The 10,732-nt window shown below is 44.6% G+C and overlaps 1 protein-coding gene across 2 annotated transcripts; it reads right to left on the reverse strand.

Moving 5' to 3' along the window:
• Positions 1-246: 246 nt before the first annotated feature.
• LEO1 (LEO1 homolog, Paf1/RNA polymerase II complex component) lies at positions 247-10,307 on the reverse strand. 2 transcript variants are annotated; one of them, XM_082061420.1, is made up of 12 exons: positions 10,188-10,307; positions 8,403-9,128; positions 8,040-8,144; positions 7,218-7,312; positions 6,412-6,557; positions 4,974-5,058; positions 4,538-4,632; positions 4,119-4,253; positions 3,401-3,536; positions 2,920-3,106; positions 2,554-2,651; positions 247-516 (listed from the first exon to the last, which is right to left on the reverse strand). In XM_082061420.1, the coding sequence occupies exons 1-12, from the start codon at positions 10,243-10,245 to the stop codon at positions 412-414; spliced, it is 1,971 nt and encodes a 656-aa protein (XP_081917546.1). In that variant the 5' UTR covers positions 10,246-10,307; the 3' UTR covers positions 247-411. The 2 variants fall into 2 exon arrangements, with proteins under 2 accessions (XP_081917546.1, XP_081917545.1); XM_082061419.1 differs by having other exon boundaries at positions 8,040-8,147.
• Positions 10,308-10,732: the final 425 nt, after the last annotated feature.

The raw sequence follows: 10,732 nt of genomic DNA on the forward strand, positions 1-10,732 counted from the left end.
CCTTCCACACAAAGGGCGAGCTGCATGGCCACACCATTGCCAGGCAAACTCAGTATCTAAGCGTTCTATAAAGACCAGAATGGTTTCTCCTAATGAACCCAGTGAAAATCACCGATGAATTCACTTGGATAACCAGTTACAACAATTCACAAAACTGAAATGTACTGTGTAAGATTAAAAACATGGCACTGTGATGATCCAGGGTGCAACAGCTACTGCAACAGGAGAAAATCTGAAAAAATAAAGGGAAGTCAAAAATCTTTATTCACACCAAAACCACGGACTTCAGGGGAATTTTCGTTTATCAAAATAACCCGATTATGGTTACTTACATCTTTGTTGTAAGAGAACTGTACAATATATATAAATATATATATAAAAAAAGAAATCAACTTTTGTTCTTCCTCAATACTAATCGTCATCTTCTTCCTCTTCATCGCTGATCACATATTTTTTGTGCTTCTTACTTGCTTTGTCATCATCCTCTGCTTTTCTCTTCCCAGAAGGTTCACCTTCCTAAAGGCAAAAAAAAAAAACCAAAATAAAGAACCTCAAGATACTTCAACCTAAAATAAACTCGGAAGAACAACAAAAAGATCTCAGATTCCTTCTTGGGAGCAAAGCAAAACTATTGGTTCTAGTTTTTCCATTCGGTGCTGCAGGATCGCTTGGGCATCAGCTCTTCGAGCTCAGGCAGCACACAGTTTACAGCCCAAGCCCAGCAGCTCAGGAGGCGTCAAAGAGCTGGTCAAAGGAACTCAGGTCATTGAGCAATAACATAATGACTTTCATAGGTTGGATGCTAAATTTTTGGCACCTAAATAGAGAGTCAACAGGTTGATTTTTTTTCTGTGTGCATTTATACCAGTTCGGTTTAACTCATCCTTCCAAACAACATTTTAAATCACAATGCTACAAAAACGTTTAATCAAACTACAAATCACTAGTTGTTAATTCAAAACTCATCAATTTTGACATGAAAAACAAGCGGTAACTCAATTATTGTTTAAAAAGAAGAGTATCTTGAAAAATATCCTCGGGTCTAAGAAACCTCATCCCTTTTTCCATTTGTTGGTTTTGGTTTTTAAAGCAACATGCATTACTTGGATTTTAAGAAGCAACCAAGATCAAGTTTCAGAACTGTAATGAATTATTAGAGTATCAGAACTGCAATGAATAATTTTTTTATTCAAAGCATTTTCTTCTACAGTAACATATTAGGTTAGTACAGTAAGAATCTCTGTTAGGAAGGAATTTTAAGCATGGACAACAGAAATTAGTACGGGAGGGAATCTCAATGACAGCTTCTTCCCCAAAACAAGCACTCTCTTGTAATCTCGCTGGGCTACTGTTACATGCTTCATCTTCCTGTTTAGCAGAATATCCCCATGAACTACAGCAACAGTAGAACTACTTGCCCCGTGCTGATAAAGTGTGTTAATAACAGATCGATGTTTCAGCAACGGTAGCAAATGGTTATCAGGACAAAGGTTGTGCTGTGTTGTTGACTGCCAGCACATCCCAGCAGGTCCGTGTACAACAAGCCCGTGTTTCACGTATGCGGACGCACAGACAAACGCCACACGTGGAGGTGGTGACTGCGAGTACCAGCCCTGCACCGCTGGGGCTTTCCTAAAACTGCAGCACCCCGCCGTGGCCCTGCTGGGAATATTACCTGAGAGTCAGGGCATGTTAAAATGGAGGCTACGGCTCCGCCAGCAGCAGAGAAAGCTTTAGCTTTTCTTCTAAGAGACTGGGATTGCAGAGTCCTGACGTTGCTATATCGCTAACAACTAGTAGTGTCGCACAAACAATTCAGTTTCTGCCAGCAGAGATCACAAGCTACAGCTCTGTCTACACGCCTCTGGATTACTCTGCCTCCAGGATTACTGTCACGCTTTCCAAAACATTCCATTTTCCTCAATGGATAATAAAAGGTCAGAATCTGTGTCTTTAAAAGAAAAATTAATTGATGCACACAAAAATTCATTTGCTTATACCCAGCAGTGATGAATTACAAACCAATAAACCACAGCTTTAGAAGAGGATACAGCACTCCTGCTGTAGCTAGCGGTTAACTTGATCATGGCCTAATGTTTAGGATGCTACTTGGGTGATGGATAACATCTGGTTAGCAATGACATTAACCTTTTTAACTCTTCTATTTAAAGAGACTCTTCTGCTGTTTCCATAATAAACAGGAGAGGACTACTTAGCTTAGGAGACAACACTACACTAGGATTCCAATATTAAGTCTTCTTACTCCTTGCATAATTTTAGTTAAAGTCATTTTACATAACTCTGCATAAATTCTGCCATCCTTAAAGCAGGAATAACAACACCAATCTCCTTCGGGAATCACTCAGGTCTATGAACTAACGCAGTGTATAAGAAAATCAGTGACTAATTACCATGGAAAGCATGCCAACTCAAATAATACATTCATCACAACAGAAATGAAACTACAAGAGTCTCCGTTTGAAAAACTCGATTTAGTGCAGGAAACGTTCCTGACTGCAAACGAACAGCTTAAGAACAAACCCCTGTTCTTACCTCGTCACTAGTCAGTTTCTTTGCCTTGAGCAGTCTTTGTGTTTTATCTTCATCTGAGCCCTCGTCGCTGTCGGAAGAGTAGATTCTAGCACGTTCCTCTGCAGAGAAAAATGAAAAGACTAATGTTTCTCTGTATCTGAAATCAGTGAGGAAGACAGAACGTTAAAAATAATTCTCTTACATTTAGTCCCACAAAAGCCAGAGGAATCTAACCCCAGACTGAACAAAAGAAATTTATGCTAACTGAATTCATGGCTCATTTATCAAATGAACTGACAGAATACAACCTTACCAGGAACCCTGCTGTGAAATTCACCCATCTGAATCACACAGGCCTTACTTAGGGGCTGTTAAGGTTTACTCTACCTCTGATGCCACCTTTGTATCTGTTTTTGATAGCTGCCAGACTGATTGCATCATCGCCCTCATCCTCTTCATCATAGCGATCAGGTTCTAAATAATTTGCACTCAGACCACGCTGATGCTGCTTCTCCCGCATTCTCCGCTGCTGAGACTCTCTACGAATGGAAGCTCTCAATCTCTCCTCTTCTTTCTGTCCAAAGGAAGGAGCACTATCAAGACTGAGAAAAAAATACTCAAGAGCACCTTGTATTTTACCACAGCTTCTGAAACAATTTTGCAGCGGTGTAGAGATTGTTCGTATTCCAATTTTTCTGCAATCTGTAAGGTTAAGCAAACTGCACCCATGGCTAAGAACTCTTGTCTGGAACTCCAAAATACGTCTTGTTTTTCCTAAGGTCATAAAATGTTCAGAAACATTCAACTATCTTACAGTTGCGATTTTTCAGATTAAATCAGCAGATAGGCGAGTTCCATGTCACGATACCTTAATCATTTCTGTGCGCTGAGACTCGGGATCGCGACCTGCCATTGGTAAAATACGGATCTTCTGGGTCTTTGAACATCTATCTGCCAGAGACAGCGTCATCTTCCTGTGAGTGGCGCTGTCTGTAGAGTGGGGCCTGTTAAAAAATTACTGCTGTGTTAGATACTTAAAGGAATGCATCCGTTTTTAAAGGACAACGGTTAAGGTCGGCATGCTCAAGATTTCAAAGATTAATCTGCACTAAAGTAAAAAAAAATCATCCTTTTAAAAATTATTTATTGATATGCATTGTAGCAGCTTCTGGAGACATCAATTCTGCTCTGGGCGAACCATCTGCAGTCCATTATGAGCCTCAATAATCATCCTCACATTTCACACCAGTATCCCAAGACAAAATCATCATCTGGAGGCAACTGTGCATCAGCAGAAAGGTTAATTTCAGGGAACATTAAAATTCTCTCTCATTCAGATGACGACTTGCACTTAAAAATGAAAATTAAAACATACATTAAAAAAATACATGTAGCCCACATATTGCAGTGAATGACACGCTGTCCTTTCAAACTGGGACATCTAATTTAGGAAAAATCTTATTGAAATATTGAGTCTGAAAAATAGCATATTCTTATTGAACAGTTAAGCTCTGAAGGTTTATGAAAAGTTACAACATTTAATTGCAAAAGTAGCATCAACATTTAACACAGAATAGCAGGTTTACCTGAAGGTTAACTTGGTCTTGAAAACCGCCTGTCCCTGCAGACCCGTCCCCTGCCTGATGAACAAATGGTTGTGATCTCCCTGCAGCGGCGCCTTGTACACATCAAACACCTCGTTGCCCAGGTGGAGAGACATGCTGCAAAGAGAGCCCTCCACCAGTTACTCGGTAAATCCACCACGCTCCAGCTTTTGCCTCATTTATAAATGGAGAAAGCCTTCATGCTTCCTTTTTATACATAGCCAATACTTATATTTCAATCCAAACTAAGCAGAGCATGAAATTTTCAAGGCACTGGGACTAAAACAATCTCTGCTGTGCAGAACTGACATCAAAGTTTCTTGACCTTCCAATTTCGCACAGCACAGCGTTTCACTGTAAGAGCAACTGTACCCCTGCAGCAGCAGCAAGTCCAAACTAACCTTCCATCTGACCATTTGACTATCCGTGCGTTACTTTCTCTGATCTCATTCCCTTCCTCGTCTCGGCGCATCCGCCATCGTATTGTGTTTTCTACCTGTGGAAAACCAAAACACAACACTTTTTCCAACTCACAGTAGAGAATACTGTCGTAAAATACACTCTATATAGGTCAAGAATTACAGTTAGGCCAAATAATTTGCTGCACGATGCAAAGAAACGAAGGTGAAAGGTATCACTTTCATAGGTGTAATGCAGCTGTCAAGCTTTTTTTTTTTCATTATTACTGAAATGGATCAAATTTTCTCAGTGCTGAACTGCTCCACACTTTCAAAATCTGAACCACATCTCTAAACACCATTCGAAAATACCTGAAATAGGCTTTGAAGAAATGTGGCTAGATGAGTGAAAAAGAGAAAAGGAAAATGAACATTATACCTTGAGTTTTAACCTAGTTCTACCCTCTTCATCAAGCATCTCCTCATCTTCAAATTCATCTTCATAATACTGGGGATCAAAAGGTCTGAAAATATAACACACTCTTTATTCTTCTAAAAATTAATCCAGATTCTTCTAGAGTTGTGCAAAACACCAGGTGCTTGAAAGGTTCAGACTGTACATGGGATGCAGCAGCGTCTGCACGGAATGCACTGCATGGAGGTGACACCATGGGACACCCACCCAAGCGGCCCCACTGCCACCAGTCACAGCCACTTAAACGCTCAGACTGGCTAAATGGCTCTGCCTAAAGAAAGCAAGGCTGCTTCCCAAAACACTGTTTCCTTATCATCAAGATTATGAGGCCATGGTTAAGTCTGGAACAAAAGATGCACAATATTATATAGAGAAAATAAAAATTATAATTTTATAAGTATGGTGAATGAGGGATCTCCTAACAGCACAATATTTGTCATTTTTGAATTTTAATCTCAAAACCAACCAAAGGGAAAGGAAGATGGGACTGTTTTTCCTCTCTTCCTCCAAAAAAACCTGATGACTGGGGTGGGAGTGAAGGGGAAGGGCATTTCCTGCCCGCATTCCCACCGTTTCCAGGTTGCTGCAAGGGCAGTAAGTGCTACACAGACCCTGCTACTGTACAATTCTATTCTCAGTCCTGTCCGACCCCCAAAGACCCTCAGGACTTCTCTCACCGACCACAGCCGCTAACCGGATTCTTAAGGGTTCTCTCCTGACCCAGTCCATAGCAGGAGCAATGATTTGACTGAGGTGTCGCACACAACGCCCCACTGCCAGCTAACAACAACGCAGTAACGCTGCTTAACAAAACACTCAAAGAGAGGGATTGCACAGCAGTTTACCAGAAGTGCTGCAGGTGGCCTTTAGGGCCAAACCTGACACCACAAACAACTCAAGTAATTCATTTGGTGTCTCCTTATGAATTCCAGAAGATTTCTTTAGCTTGGGTTAGGTAAATAGGAAAATACGTAACCAGCTTCTTCATAGATAAATAGTACATTTAGCACACACAAATAAAAAAGGGCTCATTCTAAAATTCAAAACAACGTTTCTATCATTCCAAAGTGCATAAAGATCCTGTGCACTTGGTTTTCACAACTCTGAGAGCCTAAATCTATGGTTAAAATGCAACTGATACCATGTGCTTTCAAGTACATCGTATTTTTGTCTGTTTTTTAAAGACAAAAAGTTATTCAATCACACTGAAACCTCAGCTCTTAAGAAAATTACTCAGCACTCGATAACAATAGATGCTACTATTGCTGATCACAGCCAAAAGCGTGGAACGTAATGTCAACCATTTCAAATAGAGCCAACATATTTAGTGTATTATTAGAACAAAAGCAGTATAGGGAAGCACTAAAAAACCTTCTCATTCATGTATATAATGTGCAGTTACCTGGGCTCCACGCTAAGGAAGTTGGGCAGCTTCACGAAATACAAATCATTACCCAAGTCTGTGTTTACTTTTGGTATTTCCACCTCTATTCTGGTCTCTGGAATAGGCTCTTCCTCCTGCTGCTCTTGACTCAGTCCATTCTCATCCTAATGACAGAAAGGCAAATAGGAGCATAAGTGAAAGAAGTCTGTCTGGCTACTGCTGCTCTAATAAGCACTTACATTTTGCTGGAAGTCATGCAGATGCACAGAGAGATATCAGGAAGCTTTGTATAAAAGGGCTTGCACATTTTCCATCAAAGCAATCCAATTCAGCATTTTCACATGCCACTTAAAGCGATTTCAAATACCGGTGTAAACTCAAGCAATCAAAGACAGCACGGAGCCAGCAAAGGAGCTGACACAGAGCTCTCAGCTAAGCACTGGGGAGGAAATGGAGGACAGCTTCTCCCAGCTAATAGTTTTATGTATTATCATCACACCCAAAATGAAATACTCGACAAGTAGCTGTACTAAGGTACCAAAGACAGCTATGACTTTGTATTTCATTTGATGACAATCAAAACTACTCGGTGTATTTCTTTCAAGTATGAAAAGTGGAGCAGGATTGGGGGAAGGCAGATAAATGAATCTATCTGACATCGCTATCTATAAAACTTTAATAACTCTTTCAGCTAGGGCAAAATTAACTGTAAAGCTTACTTAATGCTGTTAAGTCTTTTCTCACTAAATTATCAAAGTCGGTCAGTGTTCCACATTTCAGTGTGGAATGGCACGTTAATTATTTCCAAAGCCAAGCCTACTCACGATGGGCTGTCCTGGCGTCGGTGGTTTGTCTTCTCCATCGCTCCCTGAGGAAATGTCGTCTGCACCTCCAAACAGATCCATGACATCCGCATGCTCTGGAGCAGAAAATTACTATTTTAACACACGTATATATGCACACACCCCCTTACATGCAAGCACGCTCACAGAAGATAAACACATCCTTCACTTTTATTACCACTTAAAATCACCTACAAAGGTTAAAAATTGTGAATGTTTATGAAGCATACCGTATTCTCTTATCCTGAAAAAGTTTTCCTTTGTATTTCTAAACTAAGGATTCAAGTTATGTTTTCCTGGAGAGGCTTTATCAAATGAGAGAATCTAGTTGAAAAATGGCAACAGAAGAATCAAGAGTGTAACATCATCCTTTACTCAAGCAAACTTAAGTATATGTAAACTGCAACTTCATTATGCACGTGAGGTTTTACTTCTCAGAAGAATCAACAGCTCTTGCTCAGGCAGCTGAACACCCCAAACACCAGCACAGCTCCTCTGGGCTGCTCTGACTAGAGGCACCATTTCTTCACACCTTTCAGTAAAAAAGGAACCAACATTCGCCAAAGAAAAGCTCCGTCTCTCACAGGGGAAACTGAGAAAGTGATACAGCCAACTAGAGACAATCAGCAGAAACGCAGCGTGTGCTTCCCCACGCAGAGTTCCTGCTGGGCTGGTTTCTTATTTTCACAGCACTATAGTTACACTGTATAGCAAGTGCTATTGGTTTTATCAAGTTCTGCAGCAGCTGAATGGCGCACTCAGGATGAGGATTAAATGAAGCAAAAACCCACAAAACAAGGCTACCTTTCTGTCCTTCCGTATCACTGTCCGCTTCTGAATCTGATGCAATTGGTTTCTTTCGCTTCATTCGCAGAACTTCATCTTCGCTATCACTGCCCCTTGCAGACTCTGCTAAGGAGCATAATTATTCTCAGCAAATTAAGAATTTGTTTCACATATTATAAAATTCTTTTGTATTACCAAGTTGACTCAGATGAAAAGGAATTTTAAAGTGTTGCATAAAAAAAGCTGCAAAGGTGACTGTAGTTGAAAGCTACACGATTAATGCCTTTGCATTGAAATCCGATTCTTTTCAGGCCAATATAAACAAAACAATAAAGAGAGGTCAAACCAGACACAAATCATTACCAGTGTACTCAGTCCTACCAGATTTATGCTCCTGATCCTCCTCATCAGAGTGCTGGGTCCTTTCATCATCGTCAGAGTTCTGCATCTTCTCCTCGTCGGAATGCTGAGCCCTTTCATCATCATCTGAGTTCTGCATCTTCTCCTCATCCGAGCCCTGGGGCCTCTCCTCATCATCAGAGTTCTGCATCTTCTCCTCGTCTGAGTTCTGGAGTCTTTCCTCATCATCAGACATTTGCGGCCGTTCGTCTTCATCAGAGTTCTGCACTTTCTCCTCATCGTCGGAGTTCTGCTGTCTCTCCTCATCATCAGAGTTCTGCTGCCTCTCCTCATCATCTGACTGGTCACTTTTGTCCTCCTTGCCCCACTTCTCATCCTCTGAATGCGCCTTTTCCGAACCGTCTCCCTCTGAATGATGACTGCCTTCATCCGACCCGTGCCCGCGATCATCCTCCTCATCATCGTGAGCAGCTTCGGAAACGCTGTGCTGGTCCACGTCTGACTGATCGTTATCTTCATGCTCAGAGTGTCCCGAAGCTTCAGATCGGTTGTAGGACCTTTCAGAGTGGTTGTCACTCCCTGTGTGATGGGATGCCCCTTCATCCTCACTATCGTCTCCAAATAACTCCTTATTACTGGGTTTTGCTGCCTCCCTGTCATCATCCTGGTCACTGTCACTCCCAGAAGCGTTACTGCCAGAGCCAGCATTCTCCTGATCGGAGTCAGATTCAGATCCAGAATCGGAATCTGCAAAATAAACATCACTCTTTCATGAGTTAAAATGTCCCTACAAGGAAACCCATAGGATAACAGGCATTGCTCTATAAAACCCCAGCCCTGAAAATCCAGAGCAAACTTACAGAGAACTGCAACAAAGAACCGGAAGAATTACCTCAAATAATGAAATAAAACATCTACTAAAGAAAGCACAGCCAGGGGAAGGCACAACGAAAAATGATGGATGCCACATAAAGACTGAAACCACGAGCTATTGCCTAAGATTCTAAAGCTGCAGAAAGAATAAGCAATGATACAAAAGGAAATAAAATTTGAAATAGTGAGGGCTTAAAATAAGTGAATGCACATACACGGCTTATGGGATTCTCCAAATCTAAAGCTGTGATAATTAATTTCTTTAATTTGAGTTGGCTGCCTTATGTACCCTGACACGTTTGTTCCGCCCTCTTGAATGCCGAGGTTGTTGAATGCACTTTCAAACAGGAAAGACAAAGGAACACCAGCCTTGAAAAATAACTTACAGCAACTGAGACACGCGTTTGACAAATATACAAACGACCTAAACAGGGAGGCGTTCCACCGTTTCCTTTGGATGCTGGTGACAGCCCAAACTTCCCCAGACAACCACGGGCAAACAGGAGCCCCGCTCTGTTTCCAGCACCTCGAACCCACACCCGTCACAAGCGGGTGATGTGTCCGCGGGGTCACCAGCCGCCCCGCTTCTGTTCCCCAGCGCGGTTCTCCGCGGCTGCGGGGACGGGGAGCGGCGGCTCCGCAGCGCTGGGGCCCGAGCCCGGGGAGCGGGGTCACCCCGCCAAACCCCGCACACCGGGGCCGCCCTGCGCTTTGCGTCCCGGGCGGCGGAGCGAGGGCGCGGAGCAGGCCCGGCCGGGGCCGCCACCCTCAGCCCGCCCGCCCCATCCCCGGGGGCCCGGCCCTCCGTCTGGCCCCGCGGCCGCGGGACGGGCCGGCGCAGGGCGGGGCTGCACCGAGCGCGGAGGGACGGACGGGAGCGCGGCGGGGAGGACGGGAGCGCGGCGGGGAGGACGGGAGCGCGGCGCCCCGCACCTTTCTGCTCGGCCTCCGAGTCCGCGTCGCTGCCGAACAGCTCCTCCATGTCGGCCATGGCGACAGCGCGGCCCCGCCGCGCAACGGCCACACCGCCGGCGCCGCTCAGTGACGCAACCGCGAGGCGACGCACAGGCGCGGGAGGAGGAGGCACCGCCTCTTAAAGGGGCCGCGCCCCGCGGTTGGTAACGTGGAGGGCCTGGTGGCAGCGCCCCGGGCCGGGAGCAGCGGGACACACAGCGCGGGGGAGGGGGCGGCGCCGGGTGCGCCCACCCGCCGTGTTACAGCGGGGGTGCCGCCCTGGGTGATCTGCGCCACCGCCCCGGTTCAACGCGAGCGCCGGGGGCCGCGGCGGGACCGGCGCCGCTGGTCAGCCCCGGATCCGCAGGGCACACACGGATCCGCAGGGCACACACGGATCCGCAGGGCACACACGAACCCGCAGGGCACACACGGACCCGCAGGGCACACACGGATCCGCAGGGCACACACGGATCCGCAGGACGCACACGGATCCGCAGGGCACACACGGACCCGCAGGGCGC

Source organism: Streptopelia decaocto (genome assembly GCF_964273445.1).
Source record: "Streptopelia decaocto genome assembly, chromosome: 9".
Classification (NCBI taxonomy): domain Eukaryota; kingdom Metazoa; phylum Chordata; class Aves; order Columbiformes; family Columbidae; genus Streptopelia; species Streptopelia decaocto.

Coding starts and splice junctions, on each gene's coding strand:
- LEO1 (XM_082061419.1), bottom strand. CDS start 10,245: ATGGCCGACATGGAGGAGCTGTTCGGCAGCGACGCGGACTCGGAGGCC. Junction 2,652..2,919: donor ATACAAAGGTGGCATCAGAG/GTAGAGTAAACC, acceptor TTTTCTCTGCAG/AGGAACGTGCTAGAATCTAC. Junction 517..2,553: donor AGAAACTGACTAGTGACGAG/GTAAGAACAGGG, acceptor TTTTGCCTTTAG/GAAGGTGAACCTTCTGGGAA.